This window comes from Petromyzon marinus, chromosome 63 (assembly GCF_048934315.1).
Source record: "Petromyzon marinus isolate PM22_M1 ecotype Great Lakes invasive population chromosome 63, UKy_Petmar_22M1.pri1.0, whole genome shotgun sequence".
NCBI classification, from domain to species: domain Eukaryota; kingdom Metazoa; phylum Chordata; class Hyperoartia; order Petromyzontiformes; family Petromyzontidae; genus Petromyzon; species Petromyzon marinus.
This window is the reverse complement of record NC_133729.1, coordinates 3710486-3737812: the sequence shown is the minus strand read 5'-3', so window position 1 is coordinate 3737812 and position 27327 is coordinate 3710486. Positions and strand designations below refer to the sequence as shown.

The 27327-nt window shown below is 52.6% G+C and overlaps 1 protein-coding gene across 1 annotated transcript in view; it reads left to right on the top strand.

Annotated features, from left to right (window-relative positions):
• LOC116955989 (uncharacterized) overlaps positions 1 to 27327 on the top strand; it is an 83778-nt gene that overhangs the window by 40595 nt on the left and 15856 nt on the right. The window contains exons 2-4 of the mRNA XM_076053840.1: positions 6415 to 8966; positions 9528 to 9651; positions 11685 to 12041. Coding sequence (XP_075909955.1) covers positions 6415 to 8966; positions 9528 to 9651; positions 11685 to 12041 — 3033 coding nt within the window. The remainder of the gene's footprint in view (positions 1 to 6414; positions 8967 to 9527; positions 9652 to 11684; positions 12042 to 27327) is intronic.

The window sequence follows — 27327 nt, the reverse complement described above, 5'->3', positions numbered from 1 at the left end:
GGCGACTAGGTGGGTGGGTAGGTGAGTGAGTGGGTGAGTAGGTGGATGGATGAGTGAGTGGGTGAGTAGGTGGGTGGGTTGGTAGGTGGGTGGTTGAGTGAGTAGATGACTGGGTGGGTGGGTAGGTGAGTGAGTGAGTGAGTTGATGAGTGAGTGGGCGACTAGGTGGGTGGGTAGGTGAGTGAGTGGGTGAATAGGTGGATGGATGAGTGAGTGGGTGAGTAGGTGGGTGGGTTGGTAGGTGGGTGGTTGAGTGAGTAGATGACTAGGTGGGTAGGTGGGTAGGTGAGTGAGTGAGTTGATGAGTGAGTGGGCGACTAGGTGGGTGGGTAGGTGAGTGAGTGGGTGAGTAGGTGGATGGATGAGTGAGTGGGTGAGTAGGTGGGTGGGTAGGTGGGTGGTTGAGTGAGTGGATGACTAGGTGGTTGGGTGGGTAGGTGAGTGAGTGAGTTGATGAGTGAGTGGGCGACTAAGTGGGTGGGTAGGTGAGTGAGTGAGTTGATGAGTGAGTGGGTGAGTAGGTGGATGGATGAGTGAGTGGGTGAGTAGGTGGGTGGGTGGTTAGGTGGGTGGTTGAGTGAGTGGATGACTAGGTGGTTGGGTGGGTAGGTGAGTGAGTGAGTGAGTTGATGAGTGAGTGGGCGACTAGGTGAGTGGGTAGGTGAGTGAGTGGGTGAGTAGGTGGATGATGAGTGAGTGGGTGAGTAGGTGGGTTGGTAGGTGGGTGGTTGAGTGAGTGGATGACTAGGTGGTTGGGTGGGTAGGTGAGTGAGTGAGTTGATGAGTTAGTGGGCGTCTAGGTGGGTGGGTAGGTGAGTGAGTGAGTTGATGAGTGAGTGGGTGAGTAGATGGATGGATGAGTGAGTAGGTGGGTGGGTGGGTAGGTGGGTGATTGAGTGAGTGGATGACTAGGTGATTGGGTGGGTAGGTGAGTGAGTGAGTGAGTTGATGAGTGAGTGGGCGACTAGGTGAGTGGGTAGGTGAGTGAGTGGGTGAGTAGGTGGATGATGAGTGAGTGGGTGAGTAGGTGGGTTGGTAGGTGGGTGGTTGAGTGAGTGGATGACTAGGTGGTTGGGTGGGTAGGTGAGTGAGTGAGTTGATGAGTTAGTGGGCGTCTAGGTGGGTGGGTAGGTGAGTGAGTGAGTTGATGAGTGAGTGGGTGAGTAGATGGATGGATGAGTGAGTAGGTGGGTGGGTGGGTAGGTGGGTGATTGAGTGAGTGGATGACTAGGTGGTTGGGTGGGTAGGTGAGTGAGTGAGTGAGTTGATGAGTGAGTGGGTGACTAGGTGATTGTGACCTGCACTGTATTCAGTCGTTGAACACAGCGCGGTGGACGAGACGAATCAGCCAGTCCGAGTCGAGACCGAGTCCTCGACACGGACTTCGATCCATCGCCTTCGAGTGCAACTTGTGGCGTAGACTCCGTGCGGTAGTAGCGACAGCAGAGCGACGAGGAGGCGACTGACCGCAGGTGAGCGAGAACCGCTGGGGTTGAATGGGTGACGGCCGGGATCATCAATTACCCTGACGGACGCTTAACGCAGAATGCTATCGGGCGTAGCGAGCTGGGATCCGAGTGCTTTAGCGCACACAAAAGGCGTACGGGCGGTCGTAGTGGCTGGACACCCCCCCCCACCCACCCCCTCTCTCTCTCTCTCGTGTGCTAACGTTGCCGGCCTTCAGAGGTGCTGGCTACACTCGTGAACAGTACTTGCCCCCAAAATGTCTGTTAGAGGTAGAGAGTGGGGGTGGGAGGGGGGTAGCTTGTCCTTTGCCTTTATAAAGGGCGCAGCAGTGGCTAGGAGATGTTAACTACCTCGCTAGGTACGCAGGAGGTCGTGGGTTGGATCCCGACCCTGACGCCTGCTGCTGTATATTTGGAGTTTGCGTGTCTCTCTCTCTCTCATCATCATCACGGTGGCTAGGAGATGTTAACTACCTCGCCTGGTGTGCAGGAGGTCGTGGGTTCGATCCCGACCCTGACGCCTGCTGCTGTATATTTGGAGTTTGCGTGTCTCTCTCTCTCTCCCCGTGGTCGCGTGGATTTGCCTCCGGGTTTCCTCCCCTCGACATTTTAGAATCATCGCTGCGCGTTCCCAGAGCGTCTGGCTGCTCTTCATTTCCACACGACGTGAAGCCACTTTCGTTGAGCTATCATTCGTGGCTAGCCGCGTGGCTTCTGAAAACGAGCCACGTGGCTCAGTGGCGCCTTACCTGGTCAAATTTATAAACAAAAATAGTTAATTTGTGGGGAGCGGTGGGCGCAGTGGTTAGCGCACTGCGCTACGAGCCGCCCGGCGACCCGAGTTGGATTCCCGCTCGCGAGCGATGACTTCGACGGCGGATTTTTTTCCGAACCGGTCCTGAGCCTTCGCCTAGGTCTACTCGGCCTTAACTGAATTCTCGATGCGATCTGTCAAAAACGTCAGCGCTGTGGAAGACAAAGACGGCCGGATGTAAGGTGCTGGCCACTCTACCCTGCGACTCACACGTATGTTGTATGTATGTTTTATATGTATGTTGCATGTATGTTGCATGTATGTTGTATGTATGTTGCGATTTGCATGTATGTTGCATGTATGTTTGCATGCATGTTGCATGTATGTTTTAGATATGTTGCAATTTGTATGTATGTTACATGTATGTTGTATGTATGTTGCATGCATTTTATATGTATGCTGTATGTGTGTTGCATGTATGTTATATGTATGTTGTATGTATGTTGCATGTATGTTGTAGATATGTTACATGTTGTATGCATGTTGCATTATGTCGCGTGTATGTTGTATGTATGTTGCATGTGTGTTGTATGTATGTTGCATGTATGTTGTAGATATGTTGTATATGTGTTGTAGGCCCTTTACTTTTCGTCGGCTCTAAGGCACAGTGCCAACTGTGCCTATTGGATAATACGGCCCTGGTATAGCGTGGCGTGTGTAGTGTATAGTGTAGTGTATAGTGTAGTGTATAGTGTAGTGTATAGTAGTGTAGTGTATAGTGTAGTGTATAGTGTAGTGTATAGTAGTGTAGTGTATAGTGTAGTGTATAGTGTAGTCTATACTAGTGTATAGTGTAGTGTATATTGTAGTGTATAGTGTATTGTGTGCTGTCTGTTGAACTTCTTTCGCACTGTACGTCGTCAACCGCGCGAATCGGAGATGCCGGGGGAAGGGCGGCAAACTAAACACAAAAGTAGTTCTAAAGAAGTTCGTTTAATTCAATTTATTATCGTGGTGTCGTGTATAGTAGTGTATAGTAGTGTGGTGTATCGTGTATTGCAGTGTATAGTGTAGTGTATTGTCATATATAGAGTTGTGTATAGCGAAGTGTGTGTAGTGTATAGCGTAGTGTATGTACGTTGAACTTCTTTCGCACCGTACATAGCCAACCGTGATCGTTATAATCGGAGGTGCGGCTGGGGAGGGGATAAGGACAACAAACTAAACACACACTAAGACGCAGTTGCGAAACGAATGAGCTTTCAACCGAGATCATTTAAAAGCGTCCAGCTCCACGTGGCTTCCCAGTAGCCTTCATAGACCGCGCCACTCGCTCACAGGGGAGGGTGATCTTTGTCAGTCACGTCGTATATTCACGTCACATCGTGTATTCACGAGAGGACGTTCAGGCTTCGGGGAAACTTTGCAAGGAAGTACAGTACAATGCATTTTGGCCCAATGCAGCTATACAAAAGCCATTCCCCCCCCCACCCTCCATAACCGCCGCACCCCCCCCCCTCCATCCTCTTCTCGCAGAGGTCAAGCCAAGTTGACCTTTAGATCGTCGCTCCATCGATGGACGATCCACCACAGGTGATAAGAGAGAGAGAGAGAGAGACAGAGAGACACGTGGCCCATAGCGCTGGCTGGGCTTGGCTGGGCCACGAGTCGACCACGTGTTGGCCGTTGCTGCGTTTGTGAATTGTCGTGCTCGTGTGTGTGAACTTGATGTGTGTGTGGGTGTAAGTTGATGCGTGTGTTTGTGAGTGTAAGTCGGTATGTGTGTGTGAGTGTAAGTCGGTGTGTGTGTGTGAGTCGACGTGCGTGTGTCCGGCAAAACCACCTCCCTACCTCCGCGTTGGTGCCGGACGGCAACGCTGTGGTGAGCAGTGCCGTGGGGGGGGGAGGGCCAATTTAGATTGGCCATTCCCCTCATGGCGTTTGTAACCACCACAGCGGCCAAATGGGGGCTCTGGATGGGTGCGAGGGGCTGGTAACCCCTCCACCTTCAATGAATTACCACTAAACCACGATTTAAAACTTTAATTAAGCTTGTGCCGGAGGCCCCGGTGGGGGGGGGGGGGGCAGGCGTCTATGACGTCTCCTGGTCAAACCTCATTTGGCGGAGCCAGGAGACTGAATATCTACCCTCGGGGCTCCTCCAGAAAGAACGAAAAACCACTACGGGTGGCCACGTCGAATGTTTGAATGCTCACTGCGGAGGAGAGGCTGCCACTCCTCTGTTGGGAGCTGGACCGGTATCGCCTAGATCTCTGTGGTATTCAGGAGGTCCGGTGGACCGGCTCTGGCTCCTGCCACCATGAGGAGTGAACAGTCCTCTACTCGGGGCAGGAGGTGTCTGCCAAACAACAGGGAGTGTTTCTTCTTCTGAACAAAAAAATGAAGGGAGCATGGGAGCGTGGCAGTGAGGTGTGGGAAGCTGTAAGCTCCGGGCTACTTTGGTACTCGCCTTCCCATCAACCAGAGGCGAGGAGTGGTGGTCGTGGTTACTTATGCCCCCACCGAAGACGAACATCCATAGATGGATGCAGGCAAGGCCGATGAGTCAGATGCCTTCTATGACCTCCTGTCACAGGCCATCTTGTTGGGTGACTTCAATGCCCGAGTTGGTCATGATGCTGGCACCTGGTCTGGAGTGATTGGAAGGCATGGACCAGATCAGCTCAATAACAACGGTAGGAGGCTGCTAGATTTTTGTGCAGCCCATGAGCTTATAATTACCAACATGCTGTTCCGGCATTGGCGCGTCCACACAACATCATGGATGCATGCCGGGTCCAAGCAAAAACATCTGCTGGACTACATAGTGACGGGACAGCGGATGCGGGCCCATGTCCTTGACACCAGGACCTACCATGGAGCTAATCTGCCCACTGACCATCGACTTGTCATCTGTAAGATGTGCCTGCCATTCCGGTGGTGGGTGTACACTCAGGACCCGATTCAAACCCATGTTGGCCTGGTCTCAGCTAAATGATGAAAGTTGCAAGTGACAATTTCATCATCACTTGCAGCCGGCGTTGGCATCGTCCCCTGCTATACACCGTATGACAGATACACCGTATTGCCAGCGTGCGTGTGTGCCACGGTGGTAGATGTTAACTACCTTGCCTGGTGTACAGGAGATCGTGGGTTCGAACCTGACACTGACACCTGCTGTATATTTGGAGTTTGCGTGTCTCCCTCTCTCTCTCGCCATGGGTTGTTACCCTCCACATTTTTAATCAACCACCACTGCAATAAATGCCCACGTGATGATGAAGCCACTTTTGTCGAGCTATCAATTGTGATGGCCAGGGTCGCTTATGAAAAAGAGCCACACAGCTCAGCAGTGGGGCCTTACCTGCTGAAATAAAAAGTAGCTTAGTTTTAGTATGGGTCTCTGTGGGTTATTGTGGGTCTCTGTGGGTGTATGGGTCTCGTTGAGTATGGGTCTCTCTGGATCTCTGATCTCTCCCTAGAAGCATGCGTTTAGAGTGTTTCGCCGCTATAAATGTCCACGTGATGATGATAAAGCCACTTTCGTGGGGGCTATCGTTTGTGATGGCCGGCGTTGCTTCTACACAGCTTCAATGGGGCCTTACCTGGTGCAATATATAAAAAAAACAAATAGTTCAGTTTTTATTTCTACTGCTCCCAGTCAACACCACGTTCATTCATTCATCTTGCCCACCATCTTGTTATCTCAGTACATGGGGGTGCCGCGGTGGCGAGATGTTAACTACATCGCCTGGTGTAGCAGGTCATGCGCTCGAGTTTGCATGTTCTCCCACCGTGGTCGCGCGGATTTTTCTCCGGGTCCTCCGGGTTTCTCCCTCCACAATCAGACCGAATGTCGCGCGTTCAGAGTATTCAGCTGCGATCGTTTGTGGCCCCGGTTGCGGATGGACCGCCGTCCGGCCGGGCCCAACCGGTGCTTCGTGTGCCACCGCGTGCTCAGCTGCCAGAGCGCGCTCAAGATGCACTACCGCACGCACACGGGGGAGAGGCCCTTCCAGTGCCACGTGTGCGGCCGTGCCTTCTCCACCAAGGGCAACCTTAAGGCGCACTACTCGGTGCACAAGGGCGTCGCGGCGGCGGCAGCGGTGATGCCGAACGGAGGCGGGGCCTCCTTACCTGGTAAAATAAGTTGACAAAAATATTAATTTTTTCTTTTTATATTTCTCCACGCAGGCGGCTCGAGCCGGGAGAAGAACGGGAACGGAGCCTTGGGGTTCCACCCGGAGAGGCGCTCGCAGGCCTCGGCGGAGCCGGCCGCCACCGCTGGCCTCAAGCGACTGCGCTCCGAGCGCCTGGAGGAGCAACTCTCGAAGAGACTCGCGGTGGCGGCGGCGGCGGCGGCGTCGTCGCCGCGACACCGCGTCGAGCAACAACGTCCGCTGACGTCGCCCAACGGGGACGGGCAGAGACCACGAGGGGGCGACGAGGCGGAGAGCGAGGCCGACGCTCCGGACCGCCGCCAGGACCCGCGGTCCGGCAGCGACGGCGACAATGACATCGGTGACGGAAGCTCGCCGAACGGGAGCGGGGCTCCCCTGCTCCCTGCCCCCCCTCCTCCTCCTCCTCCTCTTGCCCCTCCTCCGCTATGCCCCTCGACGCTGCCGGCCATCGTGAGCCAGCTGGTGGCGCTGCAGCGGCAGCAGGTCCAGCAGCTGCGGCTCATCGACGAGATCCGCGAGCAGATCGTGCTCATCGCCCCGCACGCGTCCTTTACGGCCCGTGGGGGCAAGCGGCCGCGTCCCACCGCCGGCGGACCTTCCCCGGGAGCCCAGCAGCTCTGCAGAGACTTCGACGGAGGGGACGAGCCACCGCTCCCTTCCATCCCGAGCGGCCCCGCGTCCCCGCCGGCGGCGTCCTCCTCCTCCCCGCGGCGCAATGCGAACGCGTCGCCGTTCGGCGCGGACCCCATCGGACTCCGCTCCCGCCTCCGCGGGACGTCCGCCGCCGGCGGCACCGCGACCCGATCGATGGCCGCCAGCCAGCCCGTCGCCACCGACGACTTCGCAGACGGCCGGCTCTCTCCGGAGAGCGCGCCCAGGATCAAGGTGAAGTCCGAGGCGTTCGGCGGAGACGGGGCCCCGGAGTCACGCTCTGGCTCTGGCGAGCGCCGGGCGCTCGGAAACCGCCAGGCTGGCCGAGCGGGCCTCGGCTCGCGCCTGCGCGGTCATGGGGAGGCGTTGACGCGCCTCGGCCATGACCCCCGCGTCGGCTTTCCCGAGCGCCCGCGAATCCCTTTCGGGGCAACCTTCAGCGGCGACGAGGACGCGGCGGCGGCGATGCTGGCGGCGTCATCGTCGTCGATGTCCGGCTTCGGCGGCGATCCGGCGTCGCTGTCATCGCGCCTGGTCGGAGCGCGGGCCTCGTGGCGGCGCGGGCCTCGTGGCCGCGAGCCGCACGCCGTTCCGTTCGGCTACGAGGGACCGGGAGGCGGGGACGCGGCGGGAGACGCGGGCAGACCCCCGCGAGCGCCCGAGACGTCCAAGCTGCAGCAGCTCGTGGAGCGGATGGACCGCCGTCCGGCCGAGCCCAACCGGTGCTTCGTGTGCCACCGCGTGCTCAGCTGCCAGAGCGCGCTCAAGATGCACTACCGCACGCACACGGGGGAGAGGCCCTTCCAGTGCCGCGTGTGCGGCCGTGCCTTCTCCACCAAGGGCAACCTTAAGGCGCACTACTCGGTGCACAAGGGCGTCGCGGCGGCGGCGGCGGCGGCGGCGGCGGTGATGCCGAACGGAGGAGAAGGAGGAGGTGGCAGCCCGGACGCCGAAGCCGAAGGGGGCGCGGGCGGGGACGAGGAGGACGAGGAGGTCGATGAGGTCGAGGAGGAGGAAGAGGAGGGGGGTGGCGGCGCTGCGGACCGGGACGACTGGACGTCCGAGTACGGGAGCTCCGACGCGGGCGACCACGACGGGTGGCGAGCCCCCGCCGCCCGCTGGCCGAGCCCGGATTCTCCGGCGCCGCGGACGACGGGCGTCGGGCCGGAGCCCCGCGAGCGGCCGCGCGGCCACGGCGGCTCGGGGACGGCGTCGCCGCCGAGCCCGCCGGGCGACCGGGCGTCGGAGAGCTCCGTGGCCTCGGCGTCACCTCCGTCGCCGCGGGACGCCGGCCCCGAACCGAGGGTGGAGGCGGGGGCCGGCGGAGCGGAGGGGTCGCGTCCCGGCAGCGGCGGCCGCCCGGCGTTCGCCGGCCGGGACCGCGAGCGCGCGCGCTGCGTGGCGTGCCTCGCGTGCGGCAAGACCTTCTCGTGCCAGAGCGCGCTCGAGATCCACCACAGGAGCCACACGAAGGAGCGGCCCTTCCTCTGCACCTACTGCGGCCGCGGCTTCAGCACCAAGGGCAACCTGAAGCAGCACCTGATGACCCACCGCGCCGACCTGCCCGCCGACGCCGTGGCCCTGTTCGCGGCGGGCGGCGCGGAGCCGGGGTGCTTCCCGCCGATCTCGGCGGTCGGCGGCGCGGGCGAAGCGCGGACGGCTCCGGCCGCGGGCGTCGGCGAGCGACCGTCGCTCGTCGCGTCTTCGCACGGAATTCCGCCGGCGGGGTCTCCGTCGTCGCCGACGGCGGCGGCGGCGGGCCGGCGCTCGCACAAGCAGCGGGACTGCCCCACGTGCGGCAAGGCGTTCTCTTCGAGCAGCGCCCTGCAGATCCACGAGCGCACCCACACGGGGGAGAGGCCCTTCGCGTGCAGCGTCTGCGGGCGAGCGTTCACCACCAAGGGCAACCTCAAGGTACGTCCCGGAAGGTCGATTCACGGGGGCTTCTGCCGTCACGTGGGTTCTTCCGTTCGGAAACGCGTGGAACGCACCGTTGACGACTTACTGTCATCATGACGATGGTGACAGCGATGATGAAGTTTGCGATGATGACAACGATTACTATTATGGTGACGATGATGATGACTGCGGCAATGATGATGATGACAAACCCTACTTTTATGATGAAAGTGATGATGAAAATTACGATAACGATGCCTATTATGATGCAGGTGTGGAGCGGTGGTGTAGCGGTTAGGGCGACGCGCTACGAATCCCGCGACCCAATGTCGATTCCGGTGACGATTACCTGAACCGGTCCTGGTGGGCCTCCCCTAGGTCGACTCGGCCTCGAATGAGTACCGGGTGCGGTGCGGTGTGTAAATACCGCCACCGGGGAGACAAAGGCGGTCGGGCGTGGTCTTGGCCACCCACCGCCTCATGTGCCGTGCCGGCCTTCACCGGCGCCGCTACTCGCGAGCAGCGCTTGCCCTGACAGTCTGGTGAAGGCTACACGGGGGATCTTTGTCTTTGCAGGTGCACATGGGCACCCACGTGTGGAGCAACAGCACCGTCACGAGGAGGGGCAGGCGAGTGTCACTGGAGGGCCCCCTCCTCCTACTCAGCGGGCTCCCCCCCACCTCCTCCGCGTTACCATCGGGTACGCTCACCACAACGAGCTCCCCCCCCCCCAATCCCCCCAACTCCCCCCCTCTACCCATCCCCCTCATCCCTTCTCCCCCCCGGAGGTCGCCAGCTGAAACGACGACGGCGACGATGATGATGATGATGATGACGATGATGATGATGACGACGATGATGATGACGATAATACAAGTGTTCTCAAAATCCGCCATCGGTTTAATTGGGTGCATCACAGCTGATCCATCGGTATGTGCAGTCCGTGCTCACAGTACGTAGTCAACCGTGCTAATCGCAGGCGCGTGAGTCTATGGGTCTCTGCGTGAGTCTACGGGTCTCTGTGCGAGTTTATGGGTCTATGTGTGAGTCTACGGGTCTCTGTATGAGTCTATGGGTCTCTGTGTCAGTCTATGGGTCTCTGTGCGAGTCTATGGTCTCTCTGTGAGTCTACGGGTCTCTGTGCGAGTCTATGGGTCTCTGTGTGAGTGTATGGGTCTCTGTATTAGTCGACGGGTCTCTGTGTGTGTCTTCGGGTCTCTGTGTAAGTGTATGGGTCTCTGTGTGAGTCTATGGGTCTCTGTGTGAGTCTATGGATCTCTGTGCGAGTCTACGCGTCTCTGTGTGAGTCTACGGGTCTCTGTGCGAGTCTATGGGTCTCTGTGTGTGTCTACGGGTCTCTGCGAGTCTGTGGATCTCTGTGCGAGTCTATGGGTATCTGTGTGAGTCTATGGATCTCTGTGCGAGTCTATGGGTATCTGTGTGAGTGTATGGGTCTCTGTATTAGTCGACGGGTCTCTGTGTGTGTCTTCGGGTCTCTGTGTGAGTGTATGGGTCTCTGTGTGAGTCTATGGGTCTCTGTGTGAGTCTATGGATCTCTGTGCGAGTCTACGCGTCTCTGTGTGAGTCTACGGGTCTCTGTGCGAGTCTATGGGTCTCTGTGTGTGTCTACGGGTCTCTGCGAGTCTGTGGACCTCTGTGCGAGTCTATGGGTCTCTGTGTGAGTCTATGGATCTCTGTGCGAGTATATGGGTCTCTGTGTAAGTCTATGAATCTCTGTGCGAGTCTATGGGTCTCTGAGTGAGTCTATGGGTCTCTGTGTGAGTCTATGGGTCTGTGTGAGTCTGTGTGTCTCTGTGCGAGTCTATGGATCTCTGTACGAGTCTATGGGTCTCTGTGTGAGTCTACGGGTCTCTGTGCGAGTCTATGGATCTCTGTGTGAGTCTACGGATCTCTGTGCCGGTCTACGGGTCTCTGTGCGAGTCTACGGGTCTCTGTGCGAGTCTATGGGTCTCTGCGCGAGTCTATGGATCTCTGTACGAGTCTATGGGTCTCTGTGCGAGTCTATGGGTCTCTGTGTGAGTCTACGGGTCTCTGTGCGAGTCTACGGATCTCTGTGTGAGTCTACGGGTCTCTGTGCGGGTCTACGGGTCTTTGTGCGAGTCTATGGGTCTCTGTGCGAGTCTATGGGTCTCTGTGTGAGTCTATGGATCTCTGTGCGAGTCTGTGGGTCTCTGTGTGAGTGTATAGTGAGGTTGACAATCTAGATGATGATTTAAAAGAGCTATAGCTCCAGTGGCTTCCTAATATCGGCTGCTGCTGCGGCGGCCGCTGACCTTCCCGGCTCCTCATCTGTGGTTCCTCTTCCTCCTGGGGCCTCCGAGTCTACTGGACACCAGTGAACAAAGAGCTTCATAGCTCATCGGATTTCTCCTGCAGTATAAATCCATATTCTGATTTTGATTAGAAGCTTTCGTGACTGCAGGATTTCATACTCTTCTGTTATTTCGGTAAAGTCACGTGGATAGGAAAATAAATCAATAAAAGATCATGACGTTACGATCGCAACAGCCAGCGAAGGAACCTAAGGGTATCATCTTCTGATTCTGCCCCCTCTCCTTTCTCCCCGCGAGAGCGAGGAGTGGAAGCTGTGCGGTGGTGGTGCAGCGTTACAAGTTGACACCTCCACCACCACCATCACCACCAACACCACCGTCATCATCATGCCGTCTCGCCTCAACGTCTTCACCCCTACCCTCCCCGCTCCCTCGCCAGGAATTCCAGTCGGGAGCTTTGGCGGCGCTGGCGGCCACACGAACCTGGCTCTCTGGCCGGATCACCGTCGCTCCACCAACGCCGCCGTGATTCTCAACGCGGCGACGGTGACGGCGGCGCCTCCCTTCACTCGCGCCGCTGTTGCTCACGGCGGCGGCGGCGGTGGCGGCGGTGGTGGCAGTGGTGGCAGCGGTGGTGGTGGCAGCGGTGCTGGTGGTGGTGGCGGTGGTGCCAGCGGTGGTGCCAGCGGTGGTGGTGGTGGTGGTGGCGGCGGCGGTGGTGGCAGCGGTGGTGGCAGCGGTGGGGGCGGTGGCGACGGCCGCGGTGGTCTCCACGAAACGTCGGGACCGCTGGACCGTGGGGAATATTTCAACGGAGACGAGGAGACGGAGGAGACGGAGGAGGGGGAGGTTGAGGAGGAGACCGGGATGGAGGAGGAAGAGGAGGAAGAGGAGGAGGAGGAAGAGGAGGAGATGCTGGGAGACGCGAGTGATGTCTTCCAGGATAGAGGTGTTGGCAGGAGTGCAGGGATCTATCCGGGGTCAGTGCAGTTCAGCCCGGATGTAAAATCTCGGTCCATTTGTAAATAGCGAGTGCGGAAAAGAATGCGAATTGTCATGTACGTCATGTACGTCATGTACGTCATGTACGTTGAACTTATTGGTGTCGTGCGTAGCCAATCGTGCTCATCGGAGGTGCGGTGGGGGGGGGGGAAGGACAACAAACTATGGGACTCTGTGTGAGTCTATGTGTCTATGTGTGAGTCTATGTGTCTCTGTGTGAGTCTATGGATCTCTGTGCGAGTCTGTGGGTCTCTGTGCGAGTCTATGGGTATCTGTGTGAGTCTATGGGTCTCTATGTGTGAGTCTATGGGACTCTGTGTGAGTCTATGGGTCTCTGTGTGAGTCTTTTGGTCTCTGTGTGAGTCTATGGATCTCTGTGTGAGTCTCTATTCTCGGTTCCAGCAGAGACATAGACTCACACAGAGACCCATAGACTCACACAGAGACCCATTTATTTAGAACTGATTTTTGTTGTCATTATCCCGCACCTCCGATTCTGACGGTTGGCTACGTATGGCGCGAAAGAAGTTCAACGTACACACACACGGTGCATGTGGAGGGGTGGCTGAGTGTCTTTCCCTCTCTGTCTCCGTCTGAATCGTCAGCTTCAACAGCATGGGTTTGACACCTGTATCTCTGGGTATTTTTCTCTCTCTCTCTCTCGAAATACGTGAGCAATCCAGTCATTCTCAATTGACCAATTGAAGGAGGCCTCCCCGTACCATGCCTTTGCGTGGTGTTTTTGACCATACTTCACCACGCTGGTCAGGGGAAGGGTTAAGGCCTAGTTTGTGGCATCACTCGCCACTGATGTTAGCCGTGCCTGGGAATCCCACTTGTGCAGTGCGCTAACCACTGTGCCACCACTCCACCCTCGTCTCTCTTTGGTTGAGTTCATAATGGCCGTGTCAAAAGTCGCATAGCCAGCACCACTGAGAGCCTGGGTTTGAGTCCGGGTCTCTGCTGCCCGTGATGAACACAGACTGAGAGCCTGGGTTTGAGTCCGGGTCTCAGCTGGCCGTGATGAACCCCAGACCGAGAGTCTCCGTGACACGAACCGTCGTGGGAGCGACCGCCACGCGGCGACCCGCCCTTGTGCAACACAAGGGCGGGGGGGGGGAAGAGCGGCCTCTAGTGGCTGGCGACGGAGGCTCCAGTTGATGATGATGAAGAAGAAGAAGCGAACCCCGTGGTTTCTTCGCCTCATCGCGGATGCCGCTCGCTCCGTGGCGCCTCCTGCCTCACCCCACCCTCACCCACCGAGTCAACTCGCAATTCCTCCTCACCTCACCACTACTCACCTCGCCCTGCAAGGCGTTGCAGGGCTGCGCCTCTATCTCCTCTGGGAACCGCGTGGCGTCCAATGGACGTGCAATGCGATGGCATTTGAGCTACACTCAGGCCTTCATATATCGGCGTACTCTATTGGTAGTGCCTTACGCCGACACGCCCTACACCCATGCGGGTCTGAGCAGCGTTAACGAAGGATTGTTCCGGAGGGTGGGTTTGGCAATTCAGCCCATCATCGCTTCAGGGCAGGTAAAATTTGAGTACAGTTTACAACTTCGTGAAGTGTTTACACTGGCAGTCGAATATACGGATGTACTGGCTCCGTCGTGGGATCGTGGGATTTCCACCACTCAGTTGAGTATGGGGCTCGTCTGGCTCTCGCAAGCTAAGCAGGTCTGAGCCTGGATAATGTTTGGATGGGTGATCACAGTGCATTACAGGTGTTGTGAGAATTATTTTTTGTACATATAGCATCGTTGATAACAAAGAAAAAAAGCGGTATCTAACATCGCTGGAAGAGAAAGTAATACATAAAAAATATTGCATTTCGAAACACTGTAAACTAAACTAAACTATTAAACAATTTTTCATCTTACCAGGTAAGGCCCCACTGGGCCTGGCCATCACAAATGAGAGCTCAACGAAAGTGGCTTCATCATCATCATCATCGCGTGGAAATTCATAACAGCGGCCAAATACTCTAAGCGCGTGGTGACGTTGATTCTAAACGTGGAGGAGAAAAACGCAGAGGGCCCTGAAGAAAGAGAGACACGTAAACTCCAAATATACAGCAGCAGGCGTCAGGGGTCGGGATCGGGATCGAACCCACGACCTCCTGTACACCAGGCGAGGTAGTTAACATCTCATAGCCAACGTGATGATGATGAGAGAGACACGCAAACTCCAAATATACAGCAGCAGCAGGCGTCAGGGTCTGGGATCGAACCCACGACCTCCTGTACACCAGGCGAGGTAGTTAACATCTCCTAGCCACCGTGATGATGATGATGAGAGAGAGAGACACGCAAACTCCAAATATACAGCAGCAGGCGTCAGGGGTCGGGATCGAACCCACGACCTCCTGCACACCAGGCGAGGTAGTTAACATCTCCTAGCCACCGTGATGATGATGATGATGAGAGAGACACGCAAACTCCAAATATACAGCAGCAGCAGGCGTCAGGGTCGGGGGGTCGAACCTACGACCTGCTGTATACCTCGCGAATTAGTTAACATCTCCCCACTATAGGAGTTATGGATCAGGAATCGAGATAATGAATAGCCATTCCGAATCCACTAATTGCGATTCCGATCCCATGCTCGACCCCGTAACGGCCTCGCATCCCGTGGCGCGACCCCCTCGACGCTTTTCATTGGTCAGTCATTGCGTGGCAATCGCTTCCCATTGGCTAGACTCGGCTCATGCATCATGTCCTCCCCAACCACGCCGTTCCACGTGATAAGCCACTTCGTCGAACTGTGATTTGTGATCACTGAACCCACGACCTCCTGTATACCAGGCGAGATAGTTAACATCTCATGCGCATCCAAAACTAACGTGAATTTAATTATAGGCCCAAATAAACGAGACGTGTGTATTTTTAATAAGGGGCCGTCCATAAATGACGTCACGCACCTGGGGGGGGGCAGACATTTGTGACGATGTGTGACGAGGGGGGGGGGAGTTTGAGAAATGTGACGTCACATCAAAATGCGCAACGTTAAATAAATATAGACAACATGTTCTACTTAATAAAATATACTTTTTAATAAATGTCGTCTCCTACAACATCAGAGTGCAGCGCCACATTAAATACGCACTACAATGACAATAGTTTAATAGTTTAAAGCGATTTGAAGCATGTTTTATTTGTGGGGGGTGGGGGGCAGAGCTTTATGACGTCATAGTTGAGGGGGGGGGGTCTGACTTTTTGTGACGCCGTGTGACGAAGGGTCAAAAGTCGTCCAAAATCGCGTGACGTCATTTATGAACAGCCCCTGAGACCTGATAGACTTTGGGGCCTGCGTATTGGACAGCAGGCGGGGTTGGTGACTCTGACGTCTATGCTCCCAACAGACCAGCGTGGTGAAGTATGGTCAAATAACCCGCATGGCGTGGGAGAGGTTCTCATCCAGCAGTGGATTGACAGCAGGGTCTTGCTGTACACGTGCATGTTATATATATCGGAGTGTATGTATATGTGTGTGGGTGCTCGCTAAGAGTTCGTTAAGGCTATAGGGGAGCTCTTTGTCTTTGTTGTGTGTGTCGGTAGTGTAGCGGTCAGCGCTCCGCACCACGAACCCAGCCCACCCGAGTTCGATTCCCACTCACGGCCAGCAAACACCGCTGACGAATATCTGAACCGGTCCTGGGCCTCCTTTAGTTCGACTCAGCCTCAAATAAATACCACGTGCGGTGTACAAACATGGTCACTGGGGAGACAAAGGCGGCCGGGCGTGGTGCTGGCCACCCATCCCCCTCGTTTGCCACAGTGCCGGTAGCCTTCATAGGTGCTGCTCGCTAACAGCACTTGCCCCAACAGTCTGCTGAGGCTATCACAGGGTGGGTGGGATCTTTGTCTTTGTGTGTACGTGAACCGAAACCATAATACGAACGTCCACGTACTTGCTTGAGCCTTGAGCCTAATGTTAATTTAAAATAACCACCGTATGCACTATGCAAACAAGTTCGTTTGCTCGATTGTATTTGCTAGCTTTGATTAGAGAAATTTTAAACCCAAATGTAACCGTGGATTTTGAATGTGTCGAATGTTTGTTTGTTTTTCATATTGAAAATCTGCGTAACGCTGCTCCATGGAAGCTTCGGGTTTATTGTTGTTGTTGTTGGTATCGGGCCACTGTTGTGCCCTCCCTTGACTCTGCTTCCGAAACCTGGAGCCGTTTACCGGACTATCTGTGAAAAAAAGCTTCAAGGCCCATCGTATTCCTCGCAGTATAAAATAAATATTCTGATTGTTGAACAACTGCGCCGGTTTGAAACATTCAGGCTGGCCCTGTTTTCGATCCGTCCTGGGGTTAGCCAGACTGGATTGTGCGAGGAGCTCACAGATTGTTAAACCACCTGTACACAGTCCCCATTAATCGGTGAGCTCCTCCGGAAATAGCGGCTGCGTTGGCTTGGGTCACATAGCCCGCATGCCCTGCCGTATAGAGGGGGCTAAACGGGCGCGGCACGGGCTAGAGAAGAGATGGAGTGATGTGGTACAGGAGGACGTGGAGCTGAGTGGACTTGCCGATGACTGGTACCAGCGGTGTCAAGATCGGCCTCTGTGGAGGAGGAGGCTCGTGAAGGACGCTACTGGGCAGTTGGAGGCAGTCGCCCTCCAACAACAACGGAGGGGGGCGACGCTCACAACAACGAGCGGAGCGCCGGGCCGCTAAAACGCAGCGAGTTGGCACAGTGGGGAGCGCAGATGATGCATCTTGCCATTCATCTCAGTTGGTGAACCCATGGCGCCTGGGTCTGTACCATAATGTCCTGCCAGCAGAGATCCCATACCTGTCAACCCCTTATCAGTGCCCTACTTTATAACAGACCAATTCAGACCTTATTGGTCACCCCGTGCCCCTTATAAATCTCAACGTTCATCCTGCAAAGTTCCATCATCAGGGAGAAACACAAACTTTGTGGGTTTTTGTTGCCCGTATTGAAACGGCTGTGACGCCGTATGAACCTTGAAACCCAATTTCCCTGTACAAGAATACGGGGTAAACCGTACGGGTTGACACGGTATGCGAACCTTCCATCGTGCACCTGGCCTCAAGGTGCACCTAGCCTGGCACAAGCGCCGTGGTGACGTTACCGCAAAATTTAGTGCCGAGCAACGGCCTCTGTTGACAAACAGCACGGCATTATGGGTGTTTTGAGTGTCATTCGATGGCTCGAACGGCAAATGTTGATGCGGCAGTTAATTTATTTAATGTATATTACAATAAGATTTTTTTATTTTCTTTTTTTTTACACGTACATAATGATTTCCAGGGAGAATCTCGATGCTGTTGCGGGGGGGTAAAGTAAACAAAAATAAGGAATCGTGTTCATCAGATCTGCAACGCGCTCAGCGATGCACTCGAATTGTTCATTTGGGGGCGGGGGGGGGGGGGCGGATGTATGCACGTGTACCTAGGGTAGTGGGAATTAACGCAAATTGTACGAATGTAAGTTCATCGGAGCAGCAGTGGTGGGGGGCGGAGGGGCTGAGAACAAGAAACTACACACCTCACAGAGCCAGTGCCGGATGAAGCGAGTGCGGGGCCTACAGCATATGTTGCTATATAAAGAGGCCCCTAAATACAAAAAATAAACGCGTGAATGAGTAATTGTACTTTTTCATTTGCTATACAGCCAGATAATACGATGACAAATCGTTAACCTTAATCACGCAGTCGTTCGTAAAAGTTGAAGGCGGTCTAGTACTATAGTAATAGAGCAAGGGCGGAATAATTGAACCGGAATTGACAGCTTGAAAGCGTTTCGCGCGGGGGCCCTTGAAAGTGGCTACATTTGTAGCTACTTTTGCTGCTAGTATCATCCGGCGCTGCACACAACGAGCAGTTCTAACAGACATGAGTGTCCATTTGAAGCTTTCGTGACTGCAAGGATTCATCTTCTTTGGTTCTTTCGGTAGAGTCACGTAGAGTGAGAATAAAGTAATAACATAAAACAATAAAATTCTCACGACGTTTCGGCCACAACACACGTGACTTTACCGAAAGCACCAAAGAAGACATGTGCGTGTCGATCTCGACCAGTGGTTCTTCTTAACCTGATGGTGCACGTTGCACCACGCTGGGTGTGCGAGATGCCCTTTGGGGGGGGAGTGGAGGGGTGGAGCGAGACATGGCCGGAAGTTTGAAAAAAACTGATTTAGAAGGTTAATCAACGAAAACACAATTTAAGCACGGGCACGGTAAGTTACAACTTACTTTGTTTCATCGAAACACTCTGTGTGTTTATTAACATTGTACATTCTCAGAATCGGCGTTACCCTTGGCAATAAAACAGCTGTGTTCAGATGTGCAAACCACAAAATAGATACCCATTACGAGGAACCAGGTGTGCATTAAACACAGACGTAGACTTGTGGTGAAGGTGCAAGCTAAAAAGCATGTTCGTGTAGTGTATGATGATGACGCATTGTCTTTGAAACTGATTGGTCCACACCAGAGACCAGTTTTCTTTAGAGCCTCGGTCTCAAAACGGCGTTCGACCAGAGGAGGACGGCAAAAATGCGAACAGCACAAAGACAATTCCACTATCAGGACATTGACAGCTCGGGGCGATAAGCCACATCACGGGACCTCCATCGCCAGCATCAATATATAAGACGCGGTTTTACCATTTCTAGCAATAAAACAGTTGCGTTAAGATGCTAAATGACCAAACAGAAACCTTTTTGGCAATGAATCGTGTCTGGATTCGTGCTTGTGGTGAACATGCAAAAACCAAAAACACGCTCTGATAATATTGCCAGCAAGGGTGAAACCTTTTCTTATACATTGACACTGATCAAGAAATGTCCCCTTGTGTAACATTGTACATTGTGTAAGGATTGACAACCGAACGGGTGCAAGACTGCAGGTTAAAGGGTAATAACCCACTTGTCTAGACGATTTTAAAGTGCCATACAGCTCCAGTGGTTTCCAAATATCGGAAAGAAGAGCGTTCCAGACGGCCGCCGAAAGCGCATCTGAAAGCGAACGTTGTCTTGTTTAGAAGATGATGCACCTTCATCATCACAGGCATCGTCGTCACTAGCAACATCATCATCATCACAGGCATCATCGTCAATAGCAACATCATCATCACAGGCATCATCGTCAATAGAAACATCATCATCACCACCACTGCCACTATCCCTCTCATCATCGCCCTCATTACAGAATCATGAGGATCATCATCCTCGACATCAGTGGTCCTTAACATTTACTGCAATGTTAATAAACACGTAGTAGTTGTAGGGTTTGATTAAACAAAGTAAGTTGTAACTGAACGTGTCCCGTGCTTAATTTGTGTTTTCGATTATTTAACTTACAAACACAACAAGTCTGGCCGTATCGCTACTCCCCCAGAAAGGGCATCTTGCACCCCAGGTTAAGAACCACTGCACTCACAAGGTGCGCTCTATATAATATAGACTACACGATACACTACACTATAGACTACACTATACACTACACTATACACTACATTATACCATAGACTACACTATACACTACACTATAGACTATACTTTACACTACACTATACACTACACCATAGACTACACTATACACTACACTATACACTACACTACTATACACTACACTATACACTGCACTATACACTACACATAGACTACACTATACACTACACTATATACAACTATACACTACACTATACACTACACTATACACTACACTATACACCGTAGACGATACTATACACTACACCATACATTACAGTGACTACACTATACACTACACTATAGACTACACTATACACTACACTATACACTACACCATACACTACACTATAGACTACATTATACACTACACTATAGACTACACTATACATTACACTATACCCTATACTATAGACTACACTGTACCCTACACTATACACTACACTATACACTACGCTATAGACTACACTATACACGACACTATAGACTATCCTATGCACTACACTATACACTACACTATACACTGCTATACACTATACACTACACTATACAGTATACTATACACTACACTATACACGACACTATAGACTATCCTATACACTATACTACACTATACACTACACTATACACTATACTATACACTACACTATAGACTACACTATACACTACACTATACGCTACACTATAGACTACACTATACACTATACTATACACGACACTGTACACTACACTATACACTACACTATACACGACACTCTACACTACATTATTCACTACACTATAGACTACACTATACACTACACTATACAATACACTATACACTACACTATACACTACTATACACTACACTATACACTACACTACTATACACTACACTATACACTACACAACTATACACTACACTATACACTACTATACACTACACTATACACTACACTACTATACACTACACTATACACTACACTATAGGGGAGGGGGCTGCCCGGACCTTGACTGCTTCTCGGATTAAATTAAATTATTAAATGGAAACAACAAAACGTGGAGCATGAGAGTGAAAACTTGAAATTTGTTTTAATTAAAATCGCGTTTTAAAATGCGTGTTTTTGTTGTTGTTATTGACACTGCTAGTTACACTACTGGTGACCATACTTCACCACACTAGTTACACTACAGGTGACCATACTTCATCACGCTAGTTACACTACTGGTGACCATACTTCACCACGCTAGTTACACGACTGGTGACCATACTTCACCACGCTAGTTACACTACAGATAACCATACTTCACCACGCTAGTTACACTACTGGTGACCATACTTCACCACTCTAGTTACACAACTGGTGACCATACTTCACCACGCTAGTTACACTACTGGTGACCATACTTCACCACTCTAGTTACACTACTGGTGACCATACTTCACCACGCTAGTTACACTACAGGTGACCATACTTCACCACGCTAGTTACACTACTGGTGACCATACTTCACCACTCTAGTTACACTACAGGTGACCATACTTCATCACGATAGTTACACTACTGGTGACCATACTTCACCACGCTAGTTACACTACTGGTAACCATACTTCACCACTCTAGTTACACTACTAGTGACCATACTTCACCACGCTAGTTACACTACTGGTAACCATACTTCACCACGCCAGTTACACTACTGGTGACCATACTTCACCACGCTAGTTACACTACAGGTGACCATACTTCACCACGCTAGTTACACTACAGGTGACCATACTTCACCACGCTAGTTACACTACAGGTGACCATACTTCACCACGCTAGTTACACTACAGGTGACCATACTTCACCACGCTAGTTACACTACAGGTGACCATACTTCACCACGCTAGTTACACAGATAACCATACTTCACCATTCTAGTTACACTACAGGTGACCATACTTCACCACGCTAGTTATTCGCTACTTGTTGAGCCGTGATGAACAATCTTAGCCAGTTAACATCTCCTAGCCACCGTGATGATGATGAGAGAGAGAGAGAGACACGCAAACTCCAAATATACAGCAGCAGCAGGCGTCAGGTTCGGGATCGAACCCACGACCTCCTGTATACCAGGCGAGGTAGTTAACATCTCATAGCCAGCGTGATGATGATGATGAGAGAGAGACACGCATACTCCAAATACACAGCAGGTGTCAGGATCGGGATCGAACCCACGACCTGCTGCGTACCAGGCGAGGTAGTTAACAGCTCCTAGCCACCGTGATGATGATGATGAGAGAGACACGCAAACTCCAAATATACAGCAGCAGGCGTCAGGGTCTGGATTGAACCCACGACCTCCTGTATACCAGGCGAGGTAGTTAACATCACCTAGCCACCGTGATGATGATGATGATGAGAGGGAGACACGCATACTCCAAATACACAGCAGGTGTCAGGATCGGGATCGAACCCACGACCTCCTGCGAACCAGGCGAGGTAGTTAACATCTCCTAGCCACCGTGATAATGATGATGAGAGAGAGACACGCAAACTCCAAATATACAGCAGCAGGCGTCAGGGTCTGGATTGAACCCACGACCTCCTGTATACCAGGCGAGGTAGTTAACATCACCTAGCCACCGTGATGATGATGATGAGAGGGAGACACGCATACTCCAAATACACAGCAGGTGTCAGGATCGGGATCGAACCCACGACCTCCTGCGTACCAGGCGAGGTAGTTAGCATCTCCTAGCCACCGTGATGATGATGTTGAGAGAGAGAGAGACACGCAAATTCCAAATACACAGCAGGTGTCAGGGTCGGGGTCGGGATCGAACCCACGACCTCCTGCGTACAAGGCGAGGTAGTTAACATCTCCTAGCCACCGTGGCACCATCGCTTCATGTTGGAGCGACTGTAAAGGCGCTCTGGAAGCGGGGATAACCGTGACGGTGTCGCGAACCAGAATGAGATCATCTTTGTGTTGAGACTGCCGAAGGAATCCGATGGGCTTCGAAGCTATGTTTTTTTTGTTCACGCGGCAAAAAAAATAATCGATTTCATCATTTTTAAAAAAGGCGTTCCGCGATTTGTTCAATTGCGTTCACGCACGGGTTTGGCTACGTACGGTGCGAAAGAAGTTTCAACGTACGCGCAGCGTGCGTATAATCTTCACAACCTCCTGCACACCAGGCGAGGTAGTTAACATCTTACATAATAGAGGGGTTTTCATGGGCGGTGTTAGACGGCGTAAAAATATATAAATGTGTCGTTAAACCCGCCACCACCCGACACAGACGATTAGTAAGGGTTGTCGCCTGATGAAGCTAGTTTGTAATTACTGGCGAAACGTCGTACTCAAGATTGTAAATGTTGTGGCTTGGCTCTCCAACACACCGGTGTTGCTGTTCTAGCATACTACACTACACTACTATACACTATACACTTCACTATACACTACACTATACACTACACTACACACTACACTATACACTACACTACACTATACACTACACTACTATACACTACACTATACACTACACTACTGTACACTACACTATACACTACACTACACACTACACTATACACTACACTATACACTACACTACTATACACTACACTCTACACTACACTATTCACTACACTACAATACACTACACTGTACACTACTATACACTTCACTATACACTACTATACACTTCACTATACACTACACTATACACTACACTACTATACACTACCCTGTACACTACTATACACTTCAATATACACTACTATACACTTCACTATACACTAGTGCTGTACTAGTAAAGAATTGGTCACGTTCTGTTTACGTAACAACCCATACTAATTGGCTGTGTCGGGTGGTGGCGGGTTTAACGTCACATTTATATATTTATTTACGCGATCTAACCCAACAAAAAATGTGTCACGTTTACAAAGGACAAATAGTTCCACTACTATCAGTTCACAACTATTTGTCCTTTGTAAACGTGACACATTATTTTTTTTTACTGTTTGGCCCGTGTCGGGTGGTGGAGGGTTACGACACAATTAATATTGGTCGCGAAAGCCTACGTGTATGTCGTGATAAGCTTCCAGGCAATTGCACGCAGAGAGCGCTCGCCGCAAATGAACGGGCTGTACCGTGGCTGATGTCTCCAAGGGGACATCAGCCACCCATCCATGCCAACCTCCGGGTCATTCTCTAAGCGGCAGCGGCTCCTGGCTGCCGGGCCCTCGAACAGAGACGGAGGTCACCGCATCGTCGTCGTTGCGTGCGGCCGTCTGGAACGCTCTCTTCCTACCGATGTCAGGAAGCCACTGGGCGCTATGGCACTTTGAAGTCATCATCATCATCATCTCGATTGACGAACTCATTTGTTTAGAACTGCTTTTGTGTGTGTGTGTTTAGTTTGATGTCCCCCCCACCCACCCACCACCGCCCGCTGCACCTCCGATTAGCGCGGTTGGCTACGTACGGTGCGAAAGAAGTCCAACAACAAACATACGTACACACTCCGCTCTACACCACTGCACTATACTCTACACACACACACAGGCACACATTTGAGACTAATAACAGAGCGGGGGACCCAGTGGTTGGGCGCGTCCTGGAGAGGGGATGGACGTCGTAAGGGGAGACGGAGCGATAAAAATCAACAACTCGAGCAGGCGCCGGATGATCCTCGTAGCGAAAGTGGCTACTACAAGTGTAGTAGCTACTACACAAGTGTAGCTGCTACTACACATGTATAGTAGCTACACATTTGTAGTAGTAGCTACTACACATATGTAGTAGCTACTACTACAAGTGTAGCAGCTCTAAGTGTAGTGGCTACACTTGGAGCTACTACACTTGTGTAACTACTACACGTGTAGTAGCTACTACTACACGTGTAGTAACTACTACATGTGTAGTAGTAGCTACTACACATGTAGTACTCCACATGTAGTAGCTACTACTACAAATGTAGTAGTAGCTACTACATATGTAGTAGTAGCTACTACATATGTAGTAGTAGCTACTACTACATATGTACTACATATGTAGTAGCTACTACTACAAATGTAGTAGCTACGGGCCCCGCACTTTCAAGGGCCCCCGCGCTAAATGCTTTCAAGCTATCAACTCCGGTTCAGTGATTCTGCACTTGCTCTATTACTATAGTACTATACCGCCTTCAACTTTTACGAAGAACGACCGCGTGTTTAAGGATAGCGATTCGTCGTATTATCTGGCTCTATAGCAAATGAAAAAATGCAATTACTTTACTACGCAACTTAAAAAAAAATGCGTTTGAATATTTGCGTGTGTGTTTTTTTTATTTAGGGGCCCCTTTATAACATCATCATGCTACAGGCCCCGCGCTCGCTTCATCCGGCACTGAACTCTAGTGGCAGGTGCTGGACGCATGAAGTGTTTAAACATCTCCCCGGTGGCCACCTCGCCATCACCCCTCGCTTCGTCTCTCTCCGCGTGTCTCCTCCGTCGGCCTGCGTCGCCCAGAATGGAACTTCTTAGCGATACGGCGAGACGTCATTGAGGTCCTGATGGAATTTTTTTTATTTTTTTTAAAGTCTCCAGTAGCGGTGTGGCGACTCTGGTCAATCTCCCCCCCCCCCCACCCACCCACCCACTGGGAAGACAAATGCGGCCGGGAGTGGGCTTCATAGCTGCTACTCGCTAACAGCACTCGTCCTAACACTCTGTTAAGGCTACACGGGGGATCTTTGCTGTCGGTGGAGCGGTGGTGCATCGGTTAGCGCTACGCCGCGCTACGAACCCGGCGACCCGAGTTCGATTCCCGCTCACGGCCACCAACAGCGGTGACGATTCTCTGAAGCGGTTCCTGGGCCTCCCCCTAGGTCGACTCAGCCTCAAATGAGTACCTGGTGCGGCTGTGTGTAGTAAACATTGTCACTGGGGAGACAAAGGCGGTCGGGCGTGATTCTGGCCACCCACCCTGTCGTGTGCCACATTTCCGGCATTCACAGATGCTCGCGAACAGCACTTGCCCCGAAAGTCTGTTAAGGCTACACGGGGGATCTTTGTGTCCGTGTGTGTGTGTCTGTGTGTATCTGTCTGTGTCTGTGTGTGTCTGTGTGTGTGTGACTGTCTGTGTGTGTGTTTGTAACAACTAGAGGGGCATCTCACTCCTCAGCGTGCCGGGAAAGGTCCTGCCAATGATTATTCAACACCGCCTTGCCAGACACACTGACGAGAGGCTTGCGGAGCCCCAATGTGGTTTCAGTAAAGGGCGGTCCTGCACAGATGCCATATGTTCTGTCCGTCTGCTACAGCAGAGGTGGAAGAAATTCCAACAAGACCTACATTTCTGCTTTATTGACCTGGTCAAGGCCTATGATACCATTAGTAGGCCTGGGCTCTGGTTTGTTCTTCATTATTTTGGAGTCCCTGACTCTGCTCACGATCATTAAGGACCTTCATGATGGTGAGTGGGCACGGGTAAAACTACGTGGACGGGAGTCAGAGCCATTCCCTGTTGACCTTGGGGTGCGACAAGGATGTCCTCTGGCTCCCACATTATTTAACATTTATTTCGACCACGCAATTCGTGAAGCCTTCGATGGCTGTACCGGAGGAATTTCCATCTGGTACGGATACAATGGGAGGCTGATCGATGCCCGGGTGCGGTCAAGGGATGGCTCCCTATTGCTCAACCACGTTATGTATGCCGATGATTTGGTAATAGCTGCTCACTCAGAGGAGGAGTTGGAGGCACTGCTGCTGAACCTGGAGCTTGCCACTAAGAGGTGGGGCCTTACCATCAGCCCCACCAAAACTAAGCATCTGCCTGGGTATTTTGTACCATCGGAAACTCTACCCCCACAACTCCCAATTGGTGATGGGGCAATTGTGGAGAGAGTGGAGAGTTTCCGATACCTGGGCAGTGTGCTCATGACCGGCTCCGGTTTAACAGCAGAGGTCTCACTCCGAATCAGTCGAGCGGCATTATCTTTTCATCGGTTGCGTAACGCTGTGTGGAAGCTACCTGGTCTATCACTCCGCACGAAGCTTCAGGTCTTCTCGCTTGCGAAACGTGGACCTCCCTAATGGAACAATTTCACCAGTTAGAACTATTTAGACTGGCCTGCCTACGATCCATCCTGGGTTTAACCAGACTGGATTGTGTGAGGAGCTCACAAATCCTTGAAAGATCTGGGCAAGGTCCCATCGGTGAGCTCCTCCGGCAGGCAAGGCTGCGTTGGCTGGGACATGTAGCCTGCATGCCCAGCCACCGCATGCCGAAACAGCTTTTGTTCGGCCGGATAGAGGGGGCTAAACGGATGCGGCACGGGCTAGAGAAGAGATGGAGTGATCTGGTACAGGAGGACGTGGAGCTGAGTGGACTTGCCGATGACTGGTACCAGCGGTGTCAAGATTGGCCTCTGTGGAGGAGGCTCGTGAAGGACGCTGCTACTGGGCAGTTGGAGGCAGTCGCCCTCCAACAACAACGGAGGGCGGAGGAGCCACGCTCACAACAACGAGCGGAGCGCCGGGTGGCTGAAAGACCGCAAGTTGGCACAGCAGGGGGCACAGGTGGCGGATCAGCCAGTCATCTGAGTCAGTCGACCCGTGGCACCTGGGTCTGCCCCGTGACCTCCT